Genomic DNA, 14469 nt, shown 5'->3' on the forward strand with positions numbered 1-14469 from the left:
TGTTGAAATGTTGAGATTAGAGATTCAGATAATAAAGTATCACTCATAATTGAGACATACTGAAAGAACTTTTAAAAAAATAAAAAACAAACTTTATAAGAAATTTAAAAGTTAATTGTTTTTTAGTGAATAGTTTCTGATGAGAAACTCCAACAACCAAAACATGAACTGACCCTGAAATTTTTGTTAAACAGCTTTTACGTCCACGCCACTGTTCTTCAGTGATAAATTCGCCACTTTTAGTTATATTGGGTTAATTTACAACAATATTAACACACTTACGCACGCACGCACGCACACAAATATATGAATATATATGCACATATAGATAGATAGATAGATAGATAGATAGATAGATAGATAGATAGATAGATAGATAGATAGATAGATAGATAGATAGATAGATAGATAGATAGATAGATAGATAGATAGATAGATAGATAGATAGATAGATAGATAGATATTACATTTTATAAAGACGAATAAACCATAATTAATCTTTACTAATATGAAAATCTGTTTTTTAAACTAATAAAACAACTGTTTTTTCCGACGTTTTTATCAATCTGTTTTAAATAATTTCTGCGTAAATATTTATTTCATAGACTGCTGCTTTCACGCAAACGGTTTTCCAGTTTTCCTTGGTGTATTCCCGCCCATTCACGACAGCAGTGATATTGCGCTTTCTGATTGGCTGTCGGAACCCACCCCTCAGTACGCCATTGGCTGAAGTGGCTGTCTCTCCCTCTTCTCCTGCTGTCATCACAGACCACGCACAGGCATGATGGCGGCCTTCACTGTGGCTCGTAGCACTTGTGGTCTGTTTAGCGGATTGAGGGTCTCCTTGAGGAGTTTAGCGCAGATAAAGTATGGCGCAGCAGCAGCGGCGTCCTCACCACAGATCCCTCTCCAGGTGCACTGTCGCTGGTACTCGGTCAGCCACCTGTCCGTGAAGGAGAGGATCGAACAGAAACGGAAGGCGGCGCTAATCGGGGGAGGTCAGAAGAGAATAGATGCACAACACAAAAGGGTAAAGTCAGCAAACACACACGCAAGGAACATTTCCCATCCTCCCTGTCTGAGTCACTTACAAACAGACGTTTTGAGATTGTGATATTTGGCATTCTGGATTCAGTGGTTACGTTATGGCTTACACTTAAAAAAAAAAAGAAAAAAAAAAAAAGCTAAAATAGCTCAAATCCCTTTTTGGTCTTGTTAATAAAGCATATTTCTAATGCATGCCTTTATAACGCATGATCATAGTAAGTTATCGCAGTATTATATGTAGAAGTATTCATTTGTTTGCATGCTGGTCACTCTGTCCTAAAGTTGATACCAAGACGCAATGTGTGTAATTTAATGTGACTATAAATCAGAGATGCATGATATGTCACATTCCAGTCGTCAGTGTGTGCAAACCTACACGCATAATGTTGTGTGTGGTGGAAAACTAACAATGCCCATCTGGACAGTGAATAAACCGTCTCCACGGTGAAACATGGGGGGTGGCAGCATTATGCAGTGGGGATGTTTTTCTTCAGCAGTGTTGATGGGTGAAAATTGCTGTTCACAGATGCTCTTTTTCCACTTTAACTGAGCCTGAGACATTTGAGTCTCTTTTTGTTGATCATATAAAATGCAAACAAAACATTTTTTTTTTTTCTATTCCGTGACTGTAATGTCATTTGTTACTGAGATGAAAAAAAAGACAAAAGATTTAGGTAATTTGTCCTGATATTGTCATCACGCGGCCGCAGGGTAAGCTGACCGCCAGGGAGCGAGTGGAACTCTTACTGGACCCCGAGACCTTCATGGAGACGGACATGTTTGTGGAACACCGCTGCTCCGACTTTGGCATGGAGCAGGACGGCAACAAGGTAACGTTCACAAAGCTGCGACGCACACGAAGAAAGGATTCTTTTTTTTAACCGCGCACGCGCATCTTTTGTTCTCTGTTTTCAGTTTCCCGGTGACAGCGTTGTGACCGGACGAGGCAGGATCAACGGCCGGCTGGTTTACGTGTTCAGTCAGGTACAGGCTACGGTCTTTGTTGGGCCACAGCACCAGACGTTTTTTGACCCTCCATCATTTGCTCCTCTCTTGCTTGTTCCAGGACTTCACGGTGTTCGGTGGCAGCTTGTCCGGAGCGCACGCGCAGAAAATTTGCAAGGTAACCAAACGTCCATTTGCACTATTTTCCCAGCTACAACATTGTCATTTTAGCTTCGTTGTCTTTGCGTGCTCAGATCATGGATCAGGCCATGACGGTCGGCGCTCCCGTAATCGGGCTGAACGACTCTGGAGGCGCTCGCATCCAGGAGGGAGTGGAGTCCCTTGCTGGATACGCAGATATATTCCTGGTATGTTTAATCGTCGGGAAAGCATCGTCTTTTGGTCTATAGGCAACATCTGAGTTAATGATGGAGTGTCAAAAATCAAAATCAGCTTTAGAAACCTTTCCTGTTTGCACCGTATTCTGGAGTCCAGCTTTGAACTCGTTCTCGGCAGCAGACGGACCTCCTCGCCTTTCCTGGGGTTAAGAAATAAAAATCGGCTGTTTTCCTTTCCCAGAGGAATGTGTTGGCTTCAGGAGTCATCCCTCAGATCTCCCTCATCATGGGCCCCTGTGCCGGAGGGGCTGTGTACTCGCCTGCCCTGACAGATTTCACCTTCATGGTTAAGGTATGAGGCTGCTCAGGCCCAGGCCAGATCTGGTGAAAGATTACACACATTCATCAGGAATGTCATAGAAATGTGGGGTTATTTATTATGCATCTGAACCTCATCAATTGAGTACCCCACTTCAATTGCTTTATTGATAATATTAAGCAAAGATTTGGTGCATAGTGCATATTGCTGATTTTTCTTTCATTCATACTAAAACTGCATCTAAAGTTTGTTTGACCAGACTGTTTTCTTTTATGTATGTGCGTGTGTGTGTGTGTGTGTGTGTGAGTAGGATACGTCATACCTATTCATCACGGGCCCGGATGTGGTCAAGTCTGTGACCAACGAAGACGTGACGCAGGAGGAGCTGGGCGGAGCCAAAACTCACACCACCGTTTCTGGTCAGTTCCTTAGATATCGTTCTCACGATCGCGATCATATTTTTGAATGCCTCAAAAGCGTATAAAAAATTTTTTTCCCTTTGTGTTGTTTTCTGTTGTCAGGTGTGGCTCATCGCGCGTTTGAGAATGATGTCGAGGCTTTGCTAAACCTACGGGAGTTCTTCAACTTTCTTCCACTTAGTAATCAGGATCCAGCTCCCATCAGGGAGTGCCATGATCCCAGGTAAACGGTCTTATTTATGGCACATAAAACCTCTAAACCTCTATCGGAGATTAAATAGACCTTCCATAACACAGTTTAAGACCTGTGATTAATCTATTTAAGGCCAACTTACATTTTCTTTAATAAATTTAAGACATTTTAAGGCCTTGGTGTCAGATACACTAATTGCCATTATTGTACTGGCAGTAAAAGACGCAGTAAAAGAAAAAGCCTTTTACTGCATCTGGAAACACGCGATTGCGCACTCATTCACCCACGCATTCGTCGTTATTGAGGGGTTGCTTTTGATTATTTCTTTCTTTACAGCGATCGTTTGGTGAAGTCGTTGGACACCATCGTCCCGTTTGAGTCGACGAAAGCCTACGACATGTTGGAAATCATCCACGCGGTACGAGCACAAACAAAACACACATGGACGCATAAACGCGTGACGTGTTAGTTATGCAAAACCTAAAAAGCTTTCCAAAACACATCATCAGATCGTAGATGAGAGGGACTTCTTTGAGATCATGCCCAACTACGCAAAAAACATCGTGGTGGGTTTTGCCAGAATGAATGGCCGCACCGTGGGGATTGTGGGTAACCAGCCCAAAGTAGCATCTGGTAGGCTAAACTTAAGAAAAAAAAAGCTGAAAGTTGATTTGAAAGTTTGATTCCTCAGTCTATGATGCATTTGTCTTGTTCTTTAGGTTGTTTGGACATCAACTCCTCGGTAAAAGGAGCCCGTTTCGTTCGCTTCTGTGACGCCTTCAACATTCCCATCATCACTTTTGTGGATGTTCCAGGTTTTCTGCCAGGTATTCTGGAAAATGATATTGGAAGTGGACCAGATGTGTTTGCTTAGTCCTACAAGAGAGGTGAACAACGATTTTGCATCTAAATGTATTGACGTCCCTTTAATTTGTGGCGATGACTCCCACCAGGTACCGCTCAGGAGTATGGCGGCATCATCCGACACGGAGCCAAACTGCTGTACGCCTACGCGGAGGCCACGGTGCCAAAAATAACTGTCATCACCAGAAAGGTGTGTGTTTACAGAATTTCTCATTTGCGTGTAGAAAATAGTTCTGGGTGATGGAAATAAACGCAGTGTGGTTGATAATTCAAATTGCCATTTTTAGCCTTAGCATTGCTTTTTGTCTCCCTTTCAGGCTTACGGAGGTGCCTACGATGTAATGAGCTCCAAACACTTGAGAGGAGATGTGAATTATGCTTGGCCAACGGCTGAAGTTGCCGTCATGGGTGCCAAGGTACAAACATGTTCATCATCTCTGTCTGTAACGTATTTCTTGAACCCACTCACTGCCTTCTGTTTGCACAGGGCGCAGTTCAGATCATCTTCAGAGGAAAGGAGAACCAGGCCAAAGCCGAGGCTGAATACGTGGACAAGTTTGCCAACCCCTTCCCAGCTGCCGTCAGAGGTAAATCTGCTGTCTGCAAAAACACAACGCCGTCTTTACCACCAGCTAATCGTGTTTAAACCTCAAACATCTCCATCTGAACTCTGTTCTCTCTTTAGGTTTCGTTGACGACATCATCGAGCCCGCGACCACCCGTAAGAAGATCTGCAGCGACCTGGAAGTGCTGGCCAGCAAGAAGCAGGTCAATCCATGGAAGAAGCACGCCAACATTCCTCTGTGAAACACTTCCAACCCGGCTGCGAGGCAATGCGATGGTAAAAACACCTGTTTTTACTGCGCTCAGATGAACTGCAGGGGTTCCTCGGGAAGCCTGTCACGCAGATGGTAGTCGTATTCGTTTACCACTCCACTGGAAGCATCAAGATCCCAAATTCTTTTCCTTTTCACCTCACTCATCTTTAAAAAAAAAATCAAGTGTTCTTCAATTTGGTGTCACCTATATGACTAATATCAGGACGTCTGTGATACACAAGTTTTGGATAAAAGGAAAATAATCAAACACTCAAGCAGTAGCCATATTGGCTGTTATCAAGTATGTTTTCGAACTAAACTATCCGGACAAAGTCATTTTTTGCAATAATTATAAAAACATAGTTGTTTTTTTTTTGTCCTGAGTTTCAGTGTACTGTATTTAGTTTTGTTTTTCTTTAAAATACATGTATGTCTCATTCAGGACACGAAAGTCCAAACTGTGCCTTCTCTCTCTGCCGCCCTCTGTAAAATAAATTATCTCAATGGATCCGCATCTCATTTTTATCATTATGTTCTATCTGATCTTGTTTATTTGATTCAATGAACATGAATAAGCAGAGATTTTATTTTATTTTCCAAACATTTGCAGTTGTAGATTTTCAAATGGTTGGATTGAGTGGTGTGGAATCGAAATACATGCCCAATTCAAATCCGCACCGTTCTAATGAAACTACTAGACTGATTAAAGGCAAGACCTAGGTATCAAGACATACATTGCGTATTTTATATTGTTGTAGTGCCAAGCTTTTCGCACAGAATGTATGTACCGTAGAACTGGCATCAACATAAGTAATTCAGTAGCGAGGACGAACGTGATAAACTTATCCCCGTGATAGAAGCATCTGAGCTAACTGGGAAAGGTATGTTAGCAGCTAGTTAGCGGTAGCCTCAACCAACCGCCTCAAGATGTCTGCGTGCGACTCAACGGTTGCTTCACATTTAAAGTCCTGTGAGAAAAAAAATAAATTCATTTTCATTTAGGAACTGATTTTACATGTGAATCTTACTTTTTAAGAACACATCGACACCATGTTGCATTACTACCCCACAGTTCATAATGTAAAAAAATTGCTCTTCGGACATGGAGGCAATTAAAAGCAAAAACTAAACAAGAGAAACACATTCATTCATAAACTGATTACAGATTTTATTTTATTAAAAAGAATTTAAGATCACAGAAAAAAAAGGCTTTTTAGAGTATGTTAGGGTGACTGATGTCGACTGCAGGGCAGAAAAAAAAAGATCCGGTCATCTCTGATATTTACAGCGAAAGGGAAGGTTGAAAAGTGATTGTTGACCCAAAAGAGGGACGAGGAAAAGGATATGGCTGAGAACATTCAGAACACATTCAAACACATCTGCCAGACAAAGATCCATCACTGCACTGGATATGAACAATGATCAACAACAAAATCTAGAACTTCTTGGATCCATTAACACTGAATACGGGTGCAAAAATGTAAGCGGCTCGTTTTCGACCTGTTGGATGATGGAACGGCACAGATATTCGGCTTCGATACTTGAGTTAATTACAATCGGACGATGCAGTGCCTAGAAGCTGATATCTATGGTAACCGCCTTTAAAGGTGAGGGCAGGGAGGGATGGAATATACTTTTAAGTATGTAGGCCACAATTTGGCAACAAACATGATACGTATTCAAGAGGAAAAAAAAACTGTACAGACAAAAACACACTTGATTTAAAACTTTAGTACTAAAGCTACAGAGTTGAAAATATGTTTATTATATTTTTTAAAACGTATTTAACTTTAAAAAGCTGTTATCTAGAGAGTGTGAGACAGCAGGGGGGGGGTTTCTTTGCTCCCTCGGGGTCGACCAAGTCTCAATAGGCTTGGTCAGCGCTTCGACTTCCTCTGGGTCAGCTGAGAGCTGTTGATCTCTTGTCTAGGTGTGCCGCTCCTCGGCCATCGTCGCCACCGATACACTTCACACACACATCAAACACCACAAACAAGAGATGGCGAGCGGACAGCAAAGAAGTGGAACATTTAGTAGGGAGATCCTGTTCATGTTTGATTCAACCAGAAGGACTGGAGTGCAACACCAAAAGAAGGAAGGAAGGGTATGAGAAGGGAGCTGTACAGAGAACCATAGCGCTCTGTGACCATGAGCTAAAATCTGTGCGTCGCTATTAACAGGAACTGTAAAAACTGGGTTTAAAAGCCAGAGCACCATCGGGACCACCACTAACGAGAGCTAAACCGACAGGCTGCGGAGGAAGAGGAGGAAGAACACGAATGGGACGAAGTTCTTGAATAATTCTTTCTGCAGGACCTCCGATCCGCACCAGACAGAGAGGGAACACAGTGGATCCTCCCTTCCAGGCTGGTTCCGGTCGGTGCCGATCCACTAGACGAACATCCTTCCATCATGTCTCAGAGAAACGTAGGCGTCCTTTAACACTTTAACACAGTATATTCGTCTTTGTAAAGAGTTTGATTGTTAGGTGGTCCAGGGTTAACCGGCCACAGACCACCCCCTCTTTTTCAGTTTACTCCTCGTTACAATGCTGAACTCGTGATGTTAACGCTTTCCAGATCAGAACATGGGCATGCTGAATCCCTGGAAATATGGACAGAGATAAAAATGTATAAAACATCAAGATTACTGAAGATCAAAGCTGCTATAGATAGAAGCCCCACCAATAATAATTCCTACGCCAGAAAATGGAACACAAACAACGGATTAAAATAACTCCAGATCTATAAAACGTGATACAAGTTGACATCAGTACAATTTATTTTGGAGGAGATGTGTATTTATTACGTTTGCCCTTCAGATTTGAGCAACATGTATTTTCCAATTGAGCTTCATTTCAATTTCATTCCTTAATTGTTTCCCCTTCTTAATTTGCCAAAGTTATTTATCACTATCATAATGTATAATATTATTTTCAAAATTGATCTATTGTATTCTCTCTCATTTACAGATCATAATCATTACCAGAAATTCTAACTTAAAACCTATAAATAATAAAAATAAAAAAATATATAAGATATCCACCAAAATAATAAAAATATTTGCGGATAGTGATATACATTTTCACCTAAATTTGTGGGGGAAAAAAATAAACGAGTAAATAAATGCCATAATTTAAAAAATGAAAGCAATTTATAGCACTCAAAAATAATTTGATAAAGTTACTGTTCTTATTTTTATTGCATTTATTGGCAGTTCAATTTTTTCAACTATTTATCTATGGATTTTTTTTCCTTCATTATGCCAACAATAAGTAATAAATGTTCCATAATTCAGGATAACATGCAGTGATTACCAACACTTGTAGCTTCCAAAGTAAAGACAAAAAGAAATTCAATATTATATTTCCCTACATGTTGTTAAAATACGTTTCATAAACATCAGGAACTTCACGTCAAAGACCCTTTTAAAAGAAAATACTGGGCTACTGACCAGCTTCAGTAAAGAAGGTCAATATTGGTATTAAATTTACCCTTCATGCTAATGTAAGCCTGCATGATGATAATAATAGCATTTAAGCTAGCATTATCTTTTTAGCTAACTTTGACCCAAAAACAGAAATCACCATTACCTTTCAGAAGATAAATGTTAAATACACAAGTTATTTTAGTATTTAGTTTAAAAGAACACGTACCGACTCATCTTCTATCATTGCTGCAGAGTCAAAGAAGTCTGGTCTTAATTCTGCTCTTTCACGTCTGTTCCTTGATGGCGGCTGTGAAGAGAGAAAAAAGAAAAAGGTGTGTATCAATGCAGGATAGTAAAATAAGTTCTTCCCCCAGAAATTGTTTAAAAGTTATACAGCAACACCAATAACATCCTACAATATGATACATTTGTGATTCAAATCCCACATTCGGTCACAGTAACCTGCTTACAGATGAAATCCTTCACAACTTGAAAACCTCGACATCGCCCCACTCCTCGATAAAACCCCCAACGGGTCGGGCTGCGTTTTTACTGACCAGGTCGATCACCATGGTGTCTTCAAACTCCTCGTTCATGTCCTCCAGCTGGCCCCGCGATGACATCATCACGTCTTCAAAGATGGGCTCCGCGTCGTCCTCCATCAGCCCGCGGCTGGGGCAAGAAAAACGCCGCTTACAACAGGAACGCCGATTGAGTTTAGCACAGAAGCTGAACACACACTTACACAGTCTGCCGGACGCCCTGATTGCTGCGCGACTTGATGTAGTTCATGCTCGTTCGGTCTTTTCTGGTCACCTCCTCCATCTTCTGCTGGCCGAGCCACGACATCTGTATCTGAGAACTGGAGGACGGAGACGCAACGTTAGGGCTGCAGCTAAATTGTTTTAGTTATTGAGAGATCTATCAATTGTTCTGACGACTAAGCAATTAAAACCAAACAGCATCAAAATGCAAAAAGCTCAGTCCTTTCTACTTGTCTTAACATCAATGAAAGGCTGATTGTTAATTTTTAATTTTTTTGATGATTGGATAGCAAAAGGTACTAAAAGGGTGACTTTTTATTTATTTATTTTTTAACAATTTTAACTGTTTGATGCTACAGATGCTACTTAAGAAGTTTTGGGTATTGCATATTTACAGATAGTTTTTTTTTTAATTATTTTAAATGCAAAACATATAAATGTTTTGTACAATTAGTGCGCCGTTTAAAAATCCAGCTAATGATTAATCGATTACCAGATTAGTTGATGATTAATTCATCATGATTAATTCGATTAGTTGTTGCAGCCATACTCAACATTGTTAAAATAAAAACTGCATTGCAAAAACAATAAAGAAGCTCTATCTTGTGAATAAGTAACGTTTCATTGCCCTCTACATTCTGCGTGGAAATTCTGAAAACGAACGCACTTGTGGACAAAGTCGTTCTCCGATCCTGGTTCCGAGTCCGGATCCGGCATATGCTCTGCGGGTCTGTTCTCTCTGAGGACGGTCGAGGTGAGCTGAGGAGTCTGGAGCGCGCTCGGCGTCTGGAGCATGTCGTTTCTCATCATCCACGATCCCTCCACGCTGCTCTCCTCTGAAAACGAGCACACGGCTTCACAGTGAGGACGAGCGTCTTTCCGCTCCGGCAGAAGAGTCGCGCCTGGTCTAAAGCCGGCTCACCCTCGATGCGCTTCTTGTGGAGCGGCGGTCGTCCCTTCTTGCTGCGCACCGAGCCGGTCTTGCTGCTGGAGCCCGACGTGACGGACATGTGGTCCTCGTCGCCGCCCGTCAGCAGGCTGTTCCTGTAGGAGATAAGCGGCAGCCACACGTCCTCCCGACGCTCCGACATCGACTCCGACATGAACTTTTCCAGGTAGGAGTGGCTGAGGGAAGGGCATCATTTGATGATTTAAGTTTTAGGACTTTAATTTAGCCAAAAATTTATTGAATTTATATATATATGTATATCCCGACCCCATTAGGGACAAAGGGTGATTAGAAAATGGATGGATGGATATATATATATATATAAAAAAGGGAAAACTTACACTGTCTTTTTGTCTTGTCGTATTAGCTTGGAGGAGAATTCACTCAGGACCTCCAGGAAGGCCAGATTGATTGGTGGAAACTCTGATCCTCGAGGATTTTGATACTTAAACGCAAACTCTATTCCATCCCTGACATGAGCAAAGAGTGAAAAGCGTGAGCAGTGAGCAGGAACAAAGAGACGGAGCCACGAGGGAGCCAGAATCATACTTATGTAGCGTCGCAACAGCCTCCCTGGTCTTGATCTGATCCAGGCCGAAGGTCAGAGCGAAGCGGCGGGCCAGCTCCTTAATGCCGCTCACGTGAGACGACGTCCGATCCAGGTTGGGGCCCTGATCCTGCAGAAGCTCGTTGAACAGCTGTGGCACCAACGAGAATGACCGTGTTAGTGAGTGGGCACAAGAGGACGGCTGGAAATCTGGAAGCAGAGACGACGGCGCTGCCTCACCTGCTGCAGACTGAGTATGAGTGTCTTGGCGCAGAGAATCTTATCCGTCTGTCTCGTTTTGCTGAGTGTTTCCTTGATGATGTCTCCGTAATCGTTGTAGTACTGAGGCACAGAGAATAAACGGACAAAAACGTGAGGGGAAAAAAAAGGACAATTTAGTGAATCAGATACGCATTAAAGAGAAACTGCCGGTTATTTTATCTGTATAAAAATGCAAAATTCACTTCTTTTTTCTGTTTAAGAAGCATAAAGATCTGCAGTGTTTTCATTTGAAAACCATGAAGGCATGTTGGTCACTACCAGGGCTGAAATAATTAATCAAAATAATTATGATGAATGAATTATTGAAACGTATGTTATTCAACTGGAGTACACACTTCAAAAAAGGGCATCAAAAAACCATTGCAAATATGCTCTATCCAAAACTTCTCAAGTGAGAGGGTTTAGCATCACCAAGAGCAAATTCTGCAAAACAAAAAAACCCCATCTCCTGTTAAAAATCTTTTGCTATACAGTTATTAATAAGTTAATCCAAAAAATAGTCAACAGGTCAGCTGTTGATGTTAAGTCAAGCAGAAATGGGTAAGCAGCATGTTGATGTTAGAATCTTTTTTTTTTTGCTGCAGATTCAAATGATCAAACTGTATGTTACTGTATTTTGGGCCTTAAAATGTTCATTTTCTTTTGCTATAAAAGAAATCGTGTTATTTATTTGCAACTCTGAACGCATTTCTAATCTCGCATAAAAAAAGCTTAAATTGTAAAAAAAATAAAATAAATAATAATAAAAAATCTTCAAAAATTAATCAGTTCTTCCGAATGATCAATTATCGTCGCAGCCCGAGAGATGAGCCATTTTAGCGGCTCAACACACCTTCATGTAGTGTTTAAAGATGTCCGCAGCAGCAGGCATGTCTACGATGTCATAGATGATGAGTTTGCAGAAAGCCGCAAGCAAATTCCTCCTCTTATGGAGCGCCTCGATCTTGTTGGCCTCGTCCTCCTCGTCTCCCTCTTTGCACACGAAAACAGACGTGGGGGGGGAAAAAGGGATTAGCAGAAACGCCAAGAGGAATGTCTCTTGGCGTTTCTGCCGGAATTATTTACCCATGCTCTGGTTCTCGTCGTCCTGGTCAATAAAGACGTGATCCAGGACAAAGTTTAGCAGCTCGTTCTGCAGGGTCCCGTCTGGGTTGAATACCAGCGGCTGGAGGCCCTCCCTGCCCCCGGTGATCAGCTGGTGGCTGAAGATCATCAGCAGGTCGCAAAGAAGCATGAACGCCTGAAAAAGAGAGACGAAAAAAAAAAATCGGCCTTGAATAAAACCAAAACGAGATGAAACGAGCGTGCGGTGGCTTGACGTTTCGGAGCGCTGTCACCCACCTGTTCTTTAACTGGCGTGTTGACGTTGGAGAGACACTGCTGGCAGACGGCGAGGAAAGACTTCACCACTCTCCTGAGAGCCAAGAGGTCGTCCTACATGCAGGAGAGATGGACACCATTTTGAAAGTGTCAGGAATACTAAACGCTTTAACAGGAATCAATGCAACGCTAAGAGCTCCTCAGGAAACCTTCTCCTTTGCTTCAACAACACGATTGAGGTAATGAAAGGCTGAGTTTACTTCCACAGAACAATTGATAACCTGCTCAACAGCTCACCAAAAAAAAATAAAAATAAAAATGATCTTTTTATTCCTCAAACTTTGCCAATAACACATCACTAATTAACTATTAGTTTATATAAGATATAAAGATTTATATCTTTATAAAGATATTTATATAAATATATCTATAAAAAAATATATAGAGTTCATATACAACAAATATCAATATTTCTCCTCAAAGCAAATTAAAATAAAATAAAACTGCAAAACATAGTTAGCTTGGGTAACAATGCGTCGAGTTTACTCCATGGTTAAACGCCCGTAAAACCCCCCGCTCCTTACACCCCTAACTCCGAGTCTTTGACTAAACGTAAAGCTGATATCTTAAGTACGGAGAGTGAAAAGGCTTTCCAAGGTGAGTTGAGCACCTTGCTGGGAACCCCCTCGGTGATCTTCACCAGCTGCCACAGGATGGAGTAGTGAGAGCACTGCAGGGCCTGCACGGCGATCTGCTCCGGCATGGAGCCCTGCTCGATGCCCGCCTTCAGCAGCCGGTAGCAATTCCCGAACAAATCCCACCTTGTCAGATCGTGAGCGCTGAGAGGGAAACGATGCAGAAAGTAGTAGATGTCAAAGAGGTCATCGATTTTTTTTTTCTTTTTGTGGTGCACCGTAGAGCTTTTCACCTGATCTTTATATGATTCAATCGTAAAATCATTCTTGGTTTCAATTCAATACATGTACGCAGATCTTACTTGTGGAAAGCCGTGAGTCGTTTCAGAGTTGACAGAACGTTGTAGATGTCGTCGTCGTCAGCCTCTTCGGCCTGCATGACAAAAAAACACATGTTACTACACCTGACTGACATCAGCGACAAAAAAAAAATAGTAACCTTAAAAAAAGAGAAACATTTCAGCAGATATAATGATGGCCGAATTCATCAGAACGAAGTTGTTCTGTTTAGTCGTGCAAGTTCTCCATCTTTGACGTCACCATCTTGCTCACGTTGTTTATGTACAGGAATATTTCCCTGTACATAAACAGGGAACTGGACCTGGACTGTAGATCAGTCTGATAATCCGGAGAGAATTACATTAAAAACGGTTGATTTGAATCACAATTTTTGTTAATGTCATTTTATAAAACTCCCACCAAAGAAACTTGAGTTCAGTTTTAAACCTAAAGACAAAAGAATCTAGAGGCCCAAAATATTTTTTTTTCTTTTCTTTCTTATCCAGACTTTAAAAATAAAGTAAAATAAATTTTCCAGAGTCGGTAAAAGCCTTGTTTGAAAATGCTGGGTTTTTAAATGCTGCCAGCTTCTTATAAATCAGAGTTAAGAATCTACGTTTTTAAGGAAAGAAACTTTTTTTTTTTTTTTTGCTCTATTACTAACACCGAATCTACCATTATCTCTGTGGAAATAGCTTCACTTGACACATTTTACACATTACACCACACATTTTCTGCCAGAATATGGCAATAGAAACCTGTATTTCACCAAAACATCCTTGATTTTCGAGGCATTCCTCCATTATAGGGAGAACACAAAGATGACACTGGGTCACTAATTGTACCTCCTGCAGCAGCTCTTCCACAGAGTGTGCAAAGCGGTCGGTCATCTCGTCGATGAGCTGCGAGCGGGCGATGTCCACGCGGTTCATGATAGTGTACTCCTCGGAGCAGAGGATGCTATAGGTTTTGCTGCAGGCCTCCAGGACGTCCGTCTCTATGTGTTTCTCCACCACCAACCGGATCTGCTTCAGCAAGGCGTCCAGGTGCTTCTCCATGCGCCCGGCGCTGTAAACGTCCAGGTCAAAGAACTGTGGGATCTGCAGCAGGTTGGCCACTTTCTCTGCATCTGCCTGGTACTGAGAGGGGGAGGACACCGTGAAAAGAGTTTGATTTTAAAAGAGTAAATAAAAACAGCTTTATCACCTCATGCTTTGACACTTGGTAGAATAATTTACGTTTTCTCAGTGGACTACACTGA

General features: G+C 41.6%; 2 protein-coding genes across 2 annotated transcripts in view; one reads left to right on the forward strand and one right to left on the reverse strand.

Moving 5' to 3' along the window:
• The first annotated feature begins 749 nt into the window (after positions 1–749).
• On the forward strand, positions 750–5451 carry pccb (propionyl-CoA carboxylase subunit beta). Its single transcript, XM_044143213.1, has 15 exons — positions 750–1030; positions 1758–1877; positions 1963–2031; positions 2114–2170; positions 2247–2360; positions 2572–2682; positions 2960–3068; positions 3171–3291; positions 3598–3679; positions 3771–3894; positions 3981–4088; positions 4215–4315; positions 4443–4541; positions 4613–4712; positions 4811–5451. The coding sequence occupies exons 1-15, from the start codon at positions 782–784 to the stop codon at positions 4930–4932; spliced, it is 1686 nt and encodes a 561-aa protein (XP_043999148.1). The 5' UTR covers positions 750–781; the 3' UTR covers positions 4933–5451.
• A 643-nt stretch (positions 5452–6094) lies between these two features.
• Positions 6095–14469, reverse strand: part of stag1a (stromal antigen 1a) — a 43649-nt gene continuing 35274 nt past the window's right edge. Inside the window, exons 18-32 of the mRNA XM_044143475.1 lie at positions 14054–14347; positions 13232–13302; positions 12905–13073; positions 12256–12348; positions 11980–12154; positions 11747–11886; positions 10873–10974; positions 10635–10783; positions 10427–10555; positions 10059–10261; positions 9804–9972; positions 9118–9234; positions 8930–9044; positions 8599–8679; positions 6095–7547 (exon numbers count right to left, since the gene is read on the reverse strand). Coding sequence (XP_043999410.1) covers positions 7524–7547; positions 8599–8679; positions 8930–9044; positions 9118–9234; positions 9804–9972; positions 10059–10261; positions 10427–10555; positions 10635–10783; positions 10873–10974; positions 11747–11886; positions 11980–12154; positions 12256–12348; positions 12905–13073; positions 13232–13302; positions 14054–14347 — 2031 coding nt within the window. The 3' untranslated portion in view covers positions 6095–7523. The remainder of the gene's footprint in view (positions 7548–8598; positions 8680–8929; positions 9045–9117; positions 9235–9803; positions 9973–10058; positions 10262–10426; positions 10556–10634; positions 10784–10872; positions 10975–11746; positions 11887–11979; positions 12155–12255; positions 12349–12904; positions 13074–13231; positions 13303–14053; positions 14348–14469) is intronic.

Source organism: Gambusia affinis, linkage group LG16, assembly GCF_019740435.1.
Source record: "Gambusia affinis linkage group LG16, SWU_Gaff_1.0, whole genome shotgun sequence".
NCBI lineage: Eukaryota > Metazoa > Chordata > Actinopteri > Cyprinodontiformes > Poeciliidae > Gambusia > Gambusia affinis.

Excerpts from the sequence above, each read along its gene's own strand:
- pccb (XM_044143213.1), top strand. The coding sequence starts at position 782 with ATGATGGCGGCCTTCACTGTGGCTCGTAGCACTTGTGGTCTGTTTAGC. Across the intron at positions 3,292-3,597 it reads AGGGAGTGCCATGATCCCAG|CGATCGTTTGGTGAAGTCGT; the intron begins GTAAACGGTCTT and ends CTTTCTTTACAG. Across the intron at positions 3,895-3,980 it reads CCAGCCCAAAGTAGCATCTG|GTTGTTTGGACATCAACTCC; the intron begins GTAGGCTAAACT and ends CTTGTTCTTTAG.